General features: G+C 38.9%; 1 protein-coding gene and 1 long non-coding RNA gene across 9 annotated transcripts in view; both read left to right on the forward strand.

Moving 5' to 3' along the window:
• Nucleotides 1-18,032, forward strand: part of PHACTR1 (phosphatase and actin regulator 1) — a 353,512-nt gene that overhangs the window by 307,619 nt on the left and 27,861 nt on the right. For 7 of the 8 annotated variants that reach the window (XM_075213080.1, XM_075213081.1, XM_075213083.1 and 4 more), the window contains 2 exons: nucleotides 5,285-5,446; nucleotides 14,575-14,772. In XM_075213080.1, coding sequence (XP_075069181.1) covers nucleotides 5,285-5,446; nucleotides 14,575-14,772 — 360 coding nt within the window. The remainder of the gene's footprint in view (nucleotides 1-5,284; nucleotides 5,447-14,574; nucleotides 14,773-18,032) is intronic. The other variant, XM_075213082.1, reaches the window with a different exon arrangement.
• On the forward strand, nucleotides 2,799-3,734 carry LOC142158801 (uncharacterized). Its single transcript, XR_012692869.1, has 3 exons — nucleotides 2,799-2,991; nucleotides 3,085-3,175; nucleotides 3,461-3,734. It is a non-coding gene; the product is annotated as an uncharacterized LOC142158801 (long non-coding RNA).

Genomic DNA, 18,032 nt, shown 5'->3' on the forward strand with positions numbered 1-18,032 from the left:
ATTGTCTGAAATTAAAGAAAATTGATGAATAAGGCACATCAATAACATAAAATTAACTTAATGTATTTTTTTTCCGGCCTGTCTTGTGGTTTTGTAGCAGTGTGGATTAAGATTTAATTATCAATATTCACTCTCTATTTCATTCTAACTCACTTAACTATCATTTTATATTAGTTTTTCACCATCAGCAAAATTAAAGTGAAAAACCATAACTCACAATTGGGATCTGTTGTGAATAAATGTTTTTAAAACAATTATAATAAAGATTTGACAATTTTTAATTTATCTATATTAGTGGATTGCTATAACTTAAACATTCTGATCTTTTAGTTGTGAATTGGCCTAGAGCTAATACTTAAAGAGCATCCCTTCTTATAACCAGAAAATATATAAAGACAATAATACTAATAACATTACTCAATAGTAAAATTAATTGGAGAACAGGATAAAGGTTAATTCATTTCTAGTGCAGATAAATTGACAACAATAATTCAATCTACGGTAATACATTCTTAATAAGATGGTTAGTTCATATAATCCTTCAATGTCCAAAGTGTTGATTACTGTATTCCTCAAGTTTGGGCAGGACCACAGCCTCTCTGCTTCTTAAAGACAAATTTATTTGCTCACCATTGGAGTAAAAAATAAGTAAATGTAATGGCCATGTAACTGAATCTACTGATTGTCTGTGTTATAAATCCTGTTCAAACTTTTAGCTAAAAAGCTAATTTAGCAGTAATAGCCACTAAGTATGGCATAATGAAGGTGTGAGCCATTGATGCGGGAGAGAAGCTGGAGTATTCACAATGGCACAGTTTAAACATTTATGTATAAGTGTGTGTGTGTGTGTGTGTGTGTGTGTGTGTGTGTGTGTGTGTGTGTGTGTGTGTGTGTGTGTGTGTGTCTTATGACAGGAATATACTCAAATGTAGCAGCTTTTTTGTAAGTGTTGAGAGGTCTCCACCAGACTATCCAGAGTTTGAACTAAAATGAGCTTTTATTGACATCAACTGTACAGCAGAATATCACTGGCTTGCAGAAGACAGTAAACACTTTCAGACCATTCTGAGTGTTACCTCACTTGTTATCCCTCTATATCCAATGTTCAACAAAATACTTACCACTTTCACTTTGGTGGCTGAACACAGAAGTGCACAGTTCTTGGACTGCTGAGGCAATCTCCTCAGCCAGTCACTGTGGTCACTCTCTCTCTTTCTCTCTCTCTCTCTCTTTCTATCAGAAACAGGACTCTCTTGAGCTCCTGTGTGGCAGAATTCAGTTCTCCTGGGACAGACTTCTTGTACATCTCTAACTGGTCCATTGTCTCAGGCATTCTGCCTCCAAACTGTCTGAGCTGCTGCTGGGTGTATTCACACACTTTTTAACTGTCTTCGGGGTAGGTCACAAATTCCAGGACATGTCTGGGAGACTCCCAAATTCCGGATAGGACTACCAGACTCCTGGGAGAGCAGGACTTTCTCCCACATCCTGCCCACTTTCTAGTGAAGTGGGCCGGATGGGAGCCTCCATGATGCGATTCACAGTGAATTGCCCCTTCCATCCTCACATACCACCTCCACTCTGAGATATCCTGGAGGGAAGGCATACAAAGTTGGTGGGTTATGGTATACTGTGTATGTGTATATATATATATATATATATATATATATATATATATATATATATATAGTAGACTCCTTACCTACCACATGCTTCAGCATCAGACTGTGGTCTTGGACAAGCCCTGGTGGTAGCTCGATTCTCCTGCGCTCTCTAGCACAAAAAATTCTGTCTTTAGGGCCAGACATCGGAAACAATGATAAATCTCAAAGAGAAGGACTGGAACACCATATACAACCTCGTCAAACGAGGATTGGCATCCACCATAGAGTGCAACTCCCTTAGGGAAGCATGGTTAGCAGTGACAGCAAAATGCATAACAAAGGGTCTTGGTCCATTTCACGATGAGACACTCCTTTTTCCAGGATAAAGTATCAGGTCTCCTGAGGATAGAGCTGCCAGGTTAAATACAACACTAGATGTATCCCCTTTAAAATTCAGACACCGAACAATCCCAAGCCCTACATATAGTTGAAGAACAAACTGGAAAGGGCCCTCACATAGTAGCTGTTTTATCACACAAAACACAGCCGGATAACACTGGAGTCCACTCATTCTGTTTAGTGGAAACGTTTTTAACTACCTGTTAGTATGGAAGCAAGGTTTAAATCAGTCTTGTCTTTAATTTATGATTAAACGTCTACACTCTGCCAGCAGTCTGCAGATGGTAAGTCCTGCCATAGCTGACTTTAGATCCCTTGCACTAGATGATATATAAAGATTGGATCTTGGTCTGTGAAGATGAGATGTACTCTGGAAAAAGTTTTAACCATTTTTTGGTCACTCCCGTGGCCATGGCAGTTCATAGTGGAAATTTCTCTGGATATATTCACTACAACCACATTTTCAAATGCCTTACTCAAAGCATGACCATGCCTTTGGGTAACTCTTGATTGTTACTAATGTTAGATAACTCCACATCATCAATGTTAGCTTGTCGTTCAACACCTCCCCCGAGTAAGGACATACAACCACCCTCAGGGTGGTTTTCCCACATATATTAAGAGGGTCTTGCACAGTTGGGTAGTACTATACATGCCCATGTATACATCCAATACGGAAAGGATGCTTATAGGCCACTTTCTTGACAGGCTGCAAGCCTTCAAGAATCAATGTATTCCAGTACCTGAATCTACCTCTCAGACTGATTTCCCCTTAATTAATACAGTTGGGGCAGTGTCAAAGACTTCCACAAAGGAACACTCCATCTGAAAGCATTTTGCATCAGAATTCCAGATTTCTTCACATCCTCAACAAGTGGCGGTTTCCTCTCCTGAGCCAGATGAAGGGCAGACAAGACTGGAGTCTGGAAACCGATGCACCAAAACTTCCCTGCGGACTTTGTCAGTTTCCATGGGTTGCCTCATGCCGGTAAGGTGGAGGAAACTACATAGCTCCTGTAGTAATGCCTGGGGCTATAGTAACAGATGACTGAACTATTTTCTCCCCCCCTCTCTATTACAGCTTTCTCTTGATGGGATTATGATGAGTCCATATGGGAACCTCGAGTTGAGAATGGCTCCCTGGATTGTCCCGTGATCTCTTCCTCAGCCAGGTCATTGTCGTCTAGATGATCAGCAGATGTAAGAGTTGAATCCCTGTTGAAGGCAGACCTTGAGGAAGTTCATTAATAAGCTACTACTGCGCTATGCTTCCAGTTTCTGGCTGACAGTGTGGGTCCTTGACTATAGCTTGTTGTTTGCATAAATCCACAGCTGTTGTGCATGGGCCCAAGGACTATAAGACATAGAAAAAGACTTCAGCTCTGAAGCCTTAATTATGGGAAACTGGGGTGAGAGAGGGACGGTCAAAAATATCTGCTTTTTTTACTGTTTAATAGTGACCAGCATCATCACCACCAAGGCCACATATGTCAGGTATTCTTGTGCTGTTAGCAGGTATGCTGGGATTATCAACAAATGATTGGGCCTGGTCTGGACCAAGTCTACTCTTTGCTCAGGATCATCCCCATTCTTCATCTAAGAGTTTAGTGCCGACACCTGGAAAAAAAGAGATGCGAAAACAGCCTCAGATCTGATCTCTTATCCTCTCCTGTTAAGCTGTCCTCTCCTGCTGGAACAGTCTGTGCCTGCTGTAGTCCTTCCTACTGTTGAAAGCGCCTGTCTTGTAAGTCTTTCTGGAGTGAAATTAACTGTTGGACAAAGGCCTCCATGACATATTAAAGTCCTGACCTTCAGGACTTGAGAATACTATCTTATTGGTAACTCCTGCTTGTTGTAGGGTTCACGTTAGGAATCTGGAGACATGTGTAGCTCGTCAGTGTAGAACATAAACACAGCAACACAGGAACAGTAGTTATAAGGGTGAAGGATGGAGTTGAATAGTCTATTTAGAATATAAACATTATTTGCATTAAGGGTGGTACAGAGTAAGTGAACATTCAGCACTCCTCCTGCTGGGCATTGTGACGGCCATATTCTAGTGTGAGGATGAGAAAAACCTGTCCAATGCTTCTGGAGAAATTAACTTCCTCCTCATATGTGGCATTCTCTCACCCTGAGACATTGATGTTTTATTTTTGTAACATTGATCATTAAACCCTACATGTCAAAGCACAGAACATAATGAAATCAATGATGTAACTACCATAGATGCCGGGTCTCCGATGTCACGTACATGCGATCGACAGGTTACTGCATTTGGAGCTTTTGACAAGACACACTGAAACAAAAAAAGAACACCATACACCACTAGACATACAAGATACTCCTGTACCAGCTTTAAATCAGCTTACAAAGATTATATTTAGTATCAACTTCAGGAAGGCCATGTTAGACAATCCATTGTGTGCCAACTTATAACTCATGAGAACGAGTCACTGAATAATTTCAAATATACTTGTCTTGTACACAGAATGGAGCTCGTCATTTTGAGAGCTGAACAAGTATTCATAAGAATGCAGTAAATCAGTTTACTAGGAACTAATGACATCACTGATGCATGATGCTTCATTCTCATGAATATAGGTTCAGCCTACTAAATGGCTGCCTTCATTATTTATAGGTACATACAATTCAAAAGAGTGAGTCACCTTATCACTCTGAATCTCTGCAAAATAGATAATTTGAAGGCATTATCTGGCTGTGTGAAACAAAGATATTGCAACTGGAGACTGAGCCACTGAAGACCTTTTCAAAACATAGTAAGCATTCAGCTGTTTGGGACCTCTAGCATAATAGAACAATAGTTAAAGTGGAATGCCAAGTACTAGCTGACTAGTACAAAAGCTATTGCTTTGTCCGACCATCTTTCTGGCAACCCGACAATTTTTTTTTCAAATTTTATAGGATCATACCTATAGAATTTTCAAATACAAATGGGGTTGAGTAGTCCCAAATTGCTGTGGGGGCCCAGGCATAGGGCCCGTACGGTTCTCCTAGTTGGTTGGAGGGAGATCTTAGGATTAAAAAAGAGTTAATGTCTACCTTTATTATTAACATAAATTGCCAATATTACATTTCTCCAAGACAGAACAGGCCAGAAGGCCAAACATAATGATGACCCGTGTTTAACAAAAAAATAATTGATTCTCTACCACTTCTTCTAGCTTACTCTACCTCTTCCAGTTGAAAGTATAAGACTATGATAAGCAGAAGTTAGTTAAATTCTATCTTGCTAAATTCTCTACCTTTTTTATTTTCAGATAGTGATTTACAAAATGAAGAAGGAATGATGGAAAATGGTCAGCCAATTGGAACTGGTTCATCCTCACTTCCAGTCATAAATGAGCTAGAATCAAGTTCTATTTCGGGGGACACTTGTGCATATGAAGTCCTTCCAACCTCTGAACTCATGGATGGGACAGGTGACTATTATCATCTAATATCTACATGTAGGCATCTAAGTCATTGGAGAGCTGGTGTTCATGCAATACACATTCATTTATTAAGGCAAACTTCCATCTAAAGTGCAGTGGTAGCCTAGACAAAGTGGATGTATACATTTTGTGGCCTGAACAAATATTCATGAGAATGCCTCCCATAAATTCACTGTGAACTAGTGACATTATTGAGGCACTGTCATGTGCTAAGCATTATAAAGCATAAAGTGTCGCAGTGATCTCACTACTTCCTGGGCAATTAATAGGCTGCATTTTAATGAATAGTGGTCAAAAACACAAAAATGTCAGTCTCCTGTAATAAACAAGGGACCAAGCCTTATAGCAAAGTTTTGAGGGCTCCTTCTTCAACACCATGTGACACCAAAAAAAAACCCATCTCTTAAGATCGCAAACAGTCAGCTGGACCAAAGGAAACTGATAATGACAGGAACCACTTCCACACACTTGCTTTTTGTGGACACGTTTATTAACGTAGGCAATCAGAGCTTATATGCTGCTTTCCTGCACATAGCACAAAGCGTAAGAATAAAGTTCCTGACACATGAACACTCATTTATTCTGTGAATGTTGGCGGCAGTGTCCAGAGAGCAAAGCAGTGTTTGTGTGTCAAGAATTTAGCACATAAGCTGCCTGTTATGTGCATGAAAGCATAGCGTAAAAGAGCAAAGTACCTATGCTAATATACATAGGCACCTAAAGCACCCATGAGTCGTTAGCCTTAGTGCCCTTAGTATTACTGGGCCTCTTGTGCTTCTAGCCCCATAGCAGCTGCTTCTGACCTGTGCCTCGCCTTCTCTCTGGTAACCACCTATCACTCTTTCATACATGACTTCTCCTGTGCCGCTGCCCACTTATGGAATTGCTTACCATACCCAGTCTGGCTCTATGACAGCTTCAAGTCTTTAAATGCTCTCTGAACCTCACCTCTTTACTAAAGCCTTCCTTACCCGATAATACTTACAGATAGAGCCTTTCTGCTGTCTGAATCTCCACTCTGAGTCACATTTGCTTATTTTGTCTCCACTCTGCCTTTTACTGCTTAGATTGTAATCTCTCACAAGCGGGATTCCTCCATACACTTGTTCACACTTATTTTGTCTACCTTGTTCCTGTGTTATGTATACTCTGTTTTCCCCATTGTCCTGCACTGCAAGTACCTTACAAATAAACAATAATAATAATAACAATATTATATGGCTATTGTTATAACCATGGCTGTCTCCACTGTGTATGGTTATGCATACTTAGTAAATGTGTATGTCGTTGCATTACCCAATATCTTAAATGTAATGCCTTGTAACATTAAATTACATTTGCTATTTACATTTTTGAGGGTGTTGGCCCAGCAATGAATACCTGCCCATCGCTTCAGATGCCCCACAGGGGCCATTGCATGTGCAGTGGAGCTCTATTTGGGCTTTCAGGTCCATCACAGTGGATTAGCCAAGAGAATTACCACTTGGTTGCTGAGCCATTTGAGCTTCCTCCTCATTTATACACCTAAATGTTGATTCATATATGTATACAAATATTTACACCGATTTGCCACAACATTAAAACCACTGACAAGAGAAGTGATTAACATTGATTATCTCTTTACAATGGTACCTGTCAAGGGGTGGGATATATTAGGCAGCAAGTAACCAGTCAATTCTTGTAGTTGAAGTGTTGATAACAGAAAAGATGGGAAAGTGTAAGGATCTGAGCGACTTTGACAAGGGCCAAATTGTGATGGGTAGACGACTGGGTCACTGCATCTTCAAAACGGCATGTCTTGTGGGTTGTTCCCGTTACACAATGGTTAGTACCTATCTGAAAGTGATTAAAGGAAGGACAACCAGAGAACCGATGTCAGGGAAATGGGCGCCCAAGGCTCATTGATGCGAGCAGGGAGCAAAGGCTAGTGTGCATGGTCCAATCCCACAGAAGAGCTGCTGTAGCACAAATTCTGGAAAAACTTAATGCTGGCTATGATAGAAAGATGTCAGAACATACAGTGCAGGCTACGTAGCCATAGATCGGTCAGAGTGCCTATCCTGACACCTGTCCACTGTCAAAGCGTCTACAATAGGCATATGAGCGCCAGTACTGAACCATGGAGCAACGGAAGAAGGGTGGCCTGCTCTGATTATTCACGTTTTCTTTTGTATCATGTGGACGGCCAGGTGTGTGTGTAGTTTACCTGGAGAAGAGATGGCACCAGGATGCACTATGGGAAGGCGGCAAGTCGGTGGAGGCAATGTTCTACTGGATAACCTTGGGTCCTGGCATTTATGTGGATGTTAATTGGACACATACCACCTACCTAGACATTGTTGCAGACCCTGATGGCAGTGGTCTATTTCAGCAAGATAATGCGCCCTGCCACAATACAAAAGTTCAGGAATGGTTTGAGGAACATGACATTGAGTTACAGCTGTTGACTTGGCCTCCAGATTCCCCAGATCTCAATCCGACCGAGCATCTGTGGGATACACTGGCATCCCACAGATGCCAGAGCATCAGAGCCAAGTCATAGACATGGAGGCCCCACCTCGCAACTTACAGGACCTTTAAGGATCTGCTGCTAATGTGTTGGTACCAGATACAAAATGACACCTTCAGGGGTCTTGTGGAGCCCCTACCTCGACAGGTCAGTGCTGTTTTGGAGGCACGAGGGGGACCTACACAATATTAGGCAGGTGGTTTTAATATTGTGGCTGATTGGTGTATGTAGATCATAAATGAGATTGATTCAGTTTTATAACCCTAGGTACCGAATAAACAAGTATTTTGTTTTTCTTTTCTACATGCAATGTATTAATATAATTTATATTACTTTGAGCAATGGTACTTACACTCCTGTGATCACTATTTTGCATTTGTGTAAATCTATGGGGACATCTGCTGGTCAGCTTTACTAGAAAATTACAAATATCTTGTAATATGATATGTAATATATTTTAGTCCTATGACATACTGTACATATATATGTTGCCCACCCCGGATTTTGTCTGGTCTTGTATGACGTAACTTTCCTAAACTACCAGCTTTGACAGCTCCTCATCCTAGTTAAGAATGACGGAAATAAAAAATGAAAATGACCCCTTATTATTTCTGGATCATGTTAAAATAAAAATAATAGTAGGATTAACACTTAAAAATATAATCAACAATCAGATAGCTAAAATATAACTAACGATAACAACCATTAATCATATATCATTAGGGAAATTAATAATAATAAACCTGATGGTGCTCATGCATGCATGAAAAAACCCATTTACATACATATGTTTGGTCAGACACATCTCACGATGCATCCAGCTCTACAACACTAAAATAAGCTCCAGGTTTACCAAGGGAGCAACAAGTGTAGCAAAGAGAAAGCATAGAGATGTGGCTTGCCAGTGTTAGTAGTTAATGCAAAGGTCACATTACCCTATTTGTACACAATATAATAATGTAATGATGTGTCATACACACAACAGAGAACATTGACTTGAGAGGGTTCATATCATTAAATACAAACACAAAATACAAATTAAATTAAGTGAAATGAAATTTAACACAAACATCTGTTATTTACCAAAATCAAATGGACTCTTCTTTCCTGTCACATTCCAAATAAAAGAAATATCAATTAAATAAGGTGAATAGACTGCCGCAACTTTATATAATATAACAACCACACTATTGAATTAAGATTCAGCTGGAGATTCGAATTCCCAATCAGCCAAGCAGGAGCAGCTAGACAGTGCTGCTGACCGCCATCATCATCATTTCATATAATTGCAATAGCTCTCCAGCACCCGGAAGATGTACAACAGGTGTATCAGATCTACCTTAGTTGCAGTTTCCTTATAACGTCCATAGTGTACTCAGCCTATACTCACCTGTCCATTACTTCACCCATTCCACCTTGCCAGTTGTATGGGAGATGCAATGAAATCTACATACAGATGTATACATACGTATTTCTGGTGCACAAGTGCAGTACAGCAATGTATATTTTCCTCAATAAAACAGTCGTACGTCCAACTCTAAGATACTCTTTTAAGATGCAATAAACTTATATATTTTTAAGCACACCGATTCCGACATTTTCATGCCACTTTTTTGATTTGAGAACAATACTCCTTGGCGCACCTTTTCTGTTTTTTTTATGCATGATACATTTTGTTAGGTTTGCCACCTCTTCATAAGGTTGGCGACAAATAGAGCTCTGTATTCTCATAGTTCTTTGATAAATTTATAAATCTTTTCTGGCAGTTGTCTTCTACATTTCCAGGATTACTAGCGCAGATGAGTTCTGTTTGTTGAGATGTACGTCCAACTCTGAAGACCTGTCTCCTATGTCCTCTATGGTCACTATCACAGTGACCACCTTTGCGATGGTGATCGGAGGGCAGAGCAGGTAAGTTGCGGTGAGGGATCCAAAGATCCGTTTACTGCAATGCTCTCCCCATAGGCTTCAATGGCTAACGTCAGCTTCTGAAAAAAGATTTTCGGAACTTGTTATATGGTGCAAAATAGTAGTCCCCATAGAAACCTGTGGGTACTGTTTTTGCGTTTGAAGTGACAAGGAAAGCATCAGATATCTCCAATACCTGCTGCAATGCCCTAGTCATAAATTAAGGGAATACTTTAATATGCAGCTTTCATAAATATGTCCCTAAGGCCACATACCCACTGGCGTTTTTACGTAGTTAGTACTAAAAACACCATTAAAATTGCATATCAAGAACAAATCTGTTTGAGATGTGTTTTTACTCATTTTTGAGCTGCCTGTAGGCTTCCTGATGCACTTATTTATATTTGCTTTTGTTGTTTTGCCGTTTTGTAGTGCAGGTTGGTATAGCAGCTGTGAGACACAAACAGTATAATATCACAAATAATAACTGAAATTAAGAACGTGTTCAATTTAAATAATAGTATTAACTTAGCTGCAGATTTACCAAAGAGTTTTTTTTGCCACATTGCTATTTTGCCTTTCACTGGGCAGTCTATTTAGCAAGCATTGTGGTGGTACATGTATTAATGATTACTATTCTGGCAATACCTTGAGATTGACATGCCCAATGTTATATTGCATATGAGAATTATTTAAAAATGGCTACATATATATTTTCCAATCGAATACATTTTTATCTTTTCCAAGCCTTTGGTCTCTCAAAGCATATGTTGCAATTTGATACTTTAACCCTTGCTTAGTCATATTAGAGATATCATATATGGAGATATGATTACTATGTACAAATACATTAGGGGTCAATACAGAGAACTTCATGGGAACTTTTTACCCCAAGGACTATACACAGGACACGCGGTCACCCCCTAAGGTTAGAGGAGAGGAAATTTCACAGCCAGCAAAGGAAGGGGTTCTTTACAGTAAGGGCAGTCAATATATTGAATTCATTGTCAGGGAAGGTTGTGATGGCAGATTCAATAGATTTGTTTAAGAAAGGGTTAGACAAATTTTTAGCGGAAAGGTGTATCCAGGGATACGACCGTTAATTAAAATGAAGGATAGTAGTGGATATAGGGTATAAATAGGACTGCAATATTGAGTCTGGGGAGGATTTTCACAATTGAAGCAGATTGGCGGTTGCTTACTCTGGATCAATTTCAAATATAAGTGCAGGATCGCAGGAGATCCAAAATAGTTTGAACTTGATGGACTGGTGTCTTTTTTCAACCTCATCAACTATGTTACTATGTTATTTATTTACAATGCTACATTTAAGTTCCAATATTTTTCATAAGCATATTATTTGTATTTTTTTGGTCAGATCACTACTAGTATTATGTGTTTTGTTTTCGTTTGTTGTTTTTATCCTGTAAGACAGTGCTAAGAACATAACCTCTTGTACAAGGTCTAGATTGATGTAATACAGTATTCACGTCATGAATTCATTACAGGGTCAGTCATCATGAAAACCTCCTACGGTTTAATTTTGTGCTGTGTTCTGGAAAGAGTAATTTGTCAATGTAATGATACCTTGTGGAGCTATTCGCAGAGCAATGCAAGTTTATAGTATTTCCAGTATACAATACTTGTTCTTTATACAGGTTTCTTTTTAAATATGCATGAGGTAGAGTTATATAAACTGTACACACCACATATGGAGCAATGTCTTGATAGAAAGGAATGCTATAAAGTAATTACTATAAAGTAATGAAAAGCAAAGCAGGAGAAAAATGTGAGACGCAAAGAGTTAGACGCAAAGTGAAGTAGCTACACCCAGAGACAGGTAGAGTTGGATTAAGTGGTTCATGGCAATTATGAATAAAACAAAGGGCTAATCATCACACCAAATCCAAGTAGAAAAGTGTCCAAGGTGAGTGTTAGATGTCTAGAAAGGAGAGGTAAGCAGCAATTATCAGTGAAACAACAGTGTCACAGAGGTGAAAATCTTCATCCAGGAAGGGAAAATCCAGCAGCTATGTTAAATGCTGAAAATTGCCTAGCATGGTTTGGTATATGGATGTTCAAATTAATTAAGGATAGGAGGCAACAATGACCTGCTTCCAAGAAGTAGATGTTAGGCCTTTGATCCTACCCAGCTACCAGTGAAGCCACTATTTGTGTGTTATAGGGGCTACAAGCCCTTAGGTTTGATGGACTACAGGCCTGGATTGGGTCAGATGTTAAGCCAAGAATTCCACCAGCTTTCATTTATATTAAGCTTTTGATCCCATCCTTCTGATAGTGAGTCAGAGGCCCTTTACGAAAAAAAATGTAAGGCTGTGGTTCCCATCCAACTGATAGAGCAAACTGCTATGGTCGGATGGAGCCACAGGCAGAGCGGGAGTGAAGGACCCGGACACAGAAAAAGGAAGTACAGTGACCAGATCCAGCAACTATGCCGGAGACTTACCAGATGATGATTGCAACATAGACCCAACAAGCAATGTGTATGCAATGTGTATTTTAGGATGGGGCATGAGTTCTCTGTACAGCGCTTTGGAATTAGTGATGCTATATAAATAGCTGCTGATGATAACACCAGGTCCTGCTCCAGGATTAATGAGCAAGGCAAGGTGGAGCAGGCAGGGATCTGGACACAAATGAACCAGAGCCTTAAGCTCTGAACATTCTGATTGGTCCAATGTAAGGAGAGCAGCAGAACTGAAAGGAGGGTTAAACAATGTCCAAGCACGGGACAGTGCATAAGTATTCTAGAAGTACAGCTCCCTCCATCAATGACCGGATGTAATATGCTGTAAGTGCAAAGAAAAGTAACACGTAGTATTCAAAAAAATGTACCTACCCCAACATAAGTAAAATGCCAATGAGTATAAAAACACAAAAACAGTGGTTTCTAGTGCCAGTCCTGTTTTCATGTATTTTACACATATTAAAAACAAATGTAAATTGTATTTAACAAATGCAAATGGGTATAACCCTAAGTCTGATGATTTCCTTTCCTCATTTTAGACTTAGATATTACATAAGTAGGGTCTTGTGGGATGAATCTATAGTCTGATCAGTGTATCTGTTAAACCATTCTTTACAACAGACAAACCAGTATCTATCTCTCCCAGATATACAGTGCTGTGTCTATCTCTCTCTCTAATGACTGTCCAACTGTCTTCTTATATTTTTCCTGTATGATTAATATTCCAGCCATACTTTGAGATTGACATGCCAATCCGTGTATATTATATTGCATAAAATGGCTAGATATACTCTATTCTCCAATGTATATTTTTTCTACATAAATAAGGCTTTTGACCTTTGTAATAAATAAATAAGTAAATAAGTAATTTACATACTGTGCATTGTCTGCTACTGTTGCTATAGTATCTTTTATATTATTGTTATTACTTTCTTGAGTACATTTCATTGCATTTCTTTGTTGGTCATTCTTATCCGGGTAATTTGCAATTACAAACCTTTGCAGTCCTACCATTCAAACCACTTGACCGAGAGGTGATATCTTCCACAAAACACAGCATTTTAGCTACTGTCTCTGTCTTTTAGACCGACTGTATTTTTACAGCTTCCAGGAGTATGCAAAATTATGAAGACATTATTTTTTCATGCAGGAAAACAGTGTTTTTAAAAGAAAAATGTATGTGTTTTTCCATTTAAATCCTATTGAAGTCTAAGGGAAAATGTGTTAGATGTGTTTACTAGCATAACAGTGGAGTAGTAAATACATACTGCCCTCCGGGAGATCTTGGAAAGGGAGGTGTGGGGGGCACAGTGAATCACAACATCTTGCCCCTGGCCCCATGACGGAATTGTCATATTGTCAGGGGGCCAAAATGACGCGATTCACCGCGAATCACATAATTTTGGCTACCAATATCCAGGATACGGGAGACTTGCCTGCTCTCCTGGGAGTTCGGGAAACCTACTTAGAATTTGGGAGTCTCCCGAACATTCCGGGAGACTGGGCAAGAATGACAAAAACACTCTAAAATGTCAGTATGGTCAGGCCCTACACGTATTCCCTATAAATACCTAAATAGTAGTAGACGAGAAATCTAAATCTGTGTAATTTATAAAACGCTAATTGCTCACTACTGGTTGTAATTAGAAAGTGTTACCTGGTAATGCTTCTGAGGGACTATACTCACTAGCTAACAAGGCTACCTTTCAAAATAATGATTTTTTTTTCTTTATTTTTTTTTTAAAGTGTATATTTAATTATCAACAATTTGACAGGGGTATAAGAGAGAAAATGCACTGTTAGAAGTTGAAGATAAAGGGAATGTGGGTGTTCACATATTAAACACATTTTTGAAGTAGTACTGGTCATGTGACAGTTAAAATAAGTAACTTTAATTATTTGATTAAATTTCTACAACACTAATGATCTTCACTGGATGTACCAGGTGAAAAAAAATGAGTTTATATACTGAATCTCACATTGCTGATTTTAGATTTAAATGACCATTGATTTAACAAAAAAAAAAGTAATTTGATAACATGAAAGGAAAGGTTTGACACAAAGTAAGGTAATAGGATTGTGATCTGTCCATGCCATATGTGTAGCAAGTCTGTGAACTAACCCAGTGCTCTTCATGCTGTTTGCCATATATGTGTGTTGTTACTTCCCATGTAACAGTGTTATGTCTGTGATGTGGTTTATGTTCCTCAGTGTCTGAAGATCTCTCGTCTGAGCCAGGATCCCTGTCCCAGGATCCATCATACAAGTCAATCCTACTACTACCCCCCAAAAAATCATCTGTTTTCCCTGTAGACCATGAGGACACCCCTGTGAAACCACTAACTCTCCTCAAGCAGCCCCCTGCCCTGCCTCCTAAACCTATTTCCAGAATTGCCAATCATATAGCAGGTAAGAGACAGTTGATGAACCTTGTATGCCTCTTCCTTCCTGAGTTCTGCTCATGTAAAACCAAGACATTCTCATTGATGCAACATCATCATCATCATCATTTATTTATATAGCGCCACTAATTCCGCAGCGCTGTACAGAGAACTCATTCACATCAGTCCCTGCCCCATTGGAGCTTACAGTCTAAATTCCCTAATATATACACACACTCACACAAAGACAGACAGAGAGGGAGACAGACAGAGACTGGGGTCAATTTTTGATTGCAGCCAATTAACCTACCAGTATGTTTTTGGAGTGTGGGAGGAAACCGGAGCACCCGGAGGAAACCCACGCAAACACAGGGAGAACATACAAACTCCACACAGATAAGGCCATGGTCGGGAATCGAACTCATGACCCCAGTGCTGTGAGGCAGATGTGCTAACCACTAGGCCATTGTGCTGCCCACAGAGATACACTTTACCTTCTCTGTGTGCTGATTCCCCATTCTCTGACAGCTTAGGAATACAGGCTTTATTTCCTCCTAAAGAGAAGCATCAAATACATTTATTCAGTAAACATGCTTGCAATACTTCATAATCCAAAGGTAATGCAGAAATGTATAATGCTTATCTGGTATATTATATATGGCCAAAATGTAAATGTAATATTGTTTGGTTGTTATATTTCCCAAAACATTATTTTCTGATATGTATTACAGTTTGGTAAGAAACAAATATTACAATACTGTACATGGAATGATAAATTGAGGAGATGGTTTAGAAGCTACAGTTGTATCTGTGCCCAGTTTGACCATATGTGAGCGACCACATTTGTTACAACTACATTTGACATGAACAAAAGAGATACTTACATGAGACCCAGTCAGTGCAATCTGCACACAACTATGGTCAATTGACCAGATTTTCTCACATTTATGACAAAGAAAATTCTGGTGAATCTTGTTTGGATTTTGGTTAGAACTGAAGGCCAAAGGGTTCACACACAGAGCAATAGCTGGGGTAGAATAGGGCCAAATTGCCCAGCAAAATAACTTTCTGTGATGATAACTTAAACTATGAATATTAAGATACATTTATTAAATAAGCAATAAATGCTAATGAATATACCTATGTAATAAATGCTAGTGCCAAGTAAACCACCTATACCTATGTTATAAATGCTAGTGCCAAGTAAACCACCTATACCTATGTTATAAATGCTAGTGCCAAGTAAACCACCTATACCTATGTTATAAATGCTAGTGCCAAGTAAACCACCTATACCTATGTTATAAATACTAGTGCCAAGTAAACCACCTACACCTATGTTATAAATGCCAGTGCCAAGTAAACCACCTATACCAATGTTATAAATGCTAGTGCAAAATAAACCACCTATACCTATGTTATAAATGCTAGTGCCAAGTAAACCACCTATAGCTATGTTATAAATGCTAGTGCAAAATAAACCACCTATACCTATGTTATAAATGCTAGTGCCAAGTAAACCATCTATACCTATGTTATAAATGCTAGTGCCAAGTAAACCACCTATACCTATGTTATAAATGCTAGTGCCAAGTAAACCACCTATACCTATGTTATAAATGCTAGTGCCAAGTAAACCACCTATACCTATGTTATAAATGCTAGTGCAAAATAAACCACCTATACCTATGTTATAAATGCTAGTGCCAAGTAAACCACCTATAGCTATGTTGTAAATGCTAGTGCAAAATAAACCACCTATACCTATGTTATAAATGCTAGTGCCAAGTAAACCACCTATACCTATGTTATAAATGCTAGTGCCAAGTAAACCACCTATACCTATGTTATAAATGCTAGTGCCAAGTAAACCACCTATACCTATGTTATAAATGCTAGTGCCAAGTAAACCACCTATACTTATGTTATACATGCTAGTGCCAAGTAAACCACCTATACCTATGTTATAAATACTAGTGCCAAGTAAACCACCTACACCTATGTTATAAATGCCAGTGCCAAGTAAATCACCTATACCTATGTTATAAATGCTAGTGCAAAATAAACCACCTACACCTATGTTATAAATGCTAGTGCCAAGTAAACCACCTATAGCTATGTTATAAATGCTAGTGCAAAATAAACCACCTATACCTATGTTATAAATGCTAGTGCAAAATAAATGACCTATACCTATGTTATAAATGCCAGTGCCAAGTAAATCACCTATACCTATGTTATAAATGCTAGTGCCAAGTAAATCACCCATTTACAGCATACAGTGTTCTATTGGTTCTAGACTCAAGGACCTTACACAATTATAATAAAAGATATGTGTCTGTGGCACAATACATGTCAGAGCTATCCTAGACAATAGCATTTTACTAGATGACTGCTGTAATAAATCTGTACAGATGGAGTGTGAGCTGCTGGGCTCTTTTGATTAGCTTCTTAAAAGGGTTTAATACTTCTGTCCCTTCATAGTGATAGTATTTTAGTGGGGAGACCCTAGCAGAGCAGAAGGTGACCGGCAGTGATCATAACTATATGTGAGAGCCTGGAACCTGCTAAACTCTCAAGCAGAGCTATGCTATGTACGCCATGAACTCGGCCTTTATTTATGTGATTGCATTAAACCACACATTTAGTATGTACAAGTGTATGTATCTTCTGAAGTACTCCAGATACAGATTATACAAGTCTGGACATTGTACTGATTTCTTAACACAATGCTTTTATTTTTAGGTTTACCCTATACAGTATCTTAAGTTGTATGTTTTAAGTTGTTTTTATTTTACTTGTTTTTATTTGTCCCGTGATTTAAATATTAATGTTTTTTGTCGGTATGTATTTCCTTATTGTGTGTATTTACATTTTTGTATATATTATATACCCACCCTCCCCCAACTAGCAGATTGATCAATTCTGCATTCCCGGTGCAGTGCTTGCTGGAGAGTTTAGTAGAGTGGGAGTTGTCTAGCAGATGGCTATACTTTATTGGAAATCTGTCTTCTAGATAGCTTTACCCTCTGCATAAAATTCTAGGCAGCACTGACCACTAGATAAAACCTATGGATGTCTGAAATAACTGCACTAGCATGGTACCAGCCCTGGAGTGGTTAGTGAAGCAAGTAACCTGTTTTCTGAGTCATTGATTAATAAAAACGGTGTAGAACATTTTCATAGTTGTACATAATCATTGTACACTTCTTCCTCTATCAGGAATTGTAATATTAGAACCTGTGTGGCTGAGTCCTAGCAGCAAACACTATGTCAATGCACTATAAT

The sequence above is a fragment of the Mixophyes fleayi genome, chromosome 5 (genome assembly GCF_038048845.1).
Source record: "Mixophyes fleayi isolate aMixFle1 chromosome 5, aMixFle1.hap1, whole genome shotgun sequence".
NCBI lineage: Eukaryota > Metazoa > Chordata > Amphibia > Anura > Limnodynastidae > Mixophyes > Mixophyes fleayi.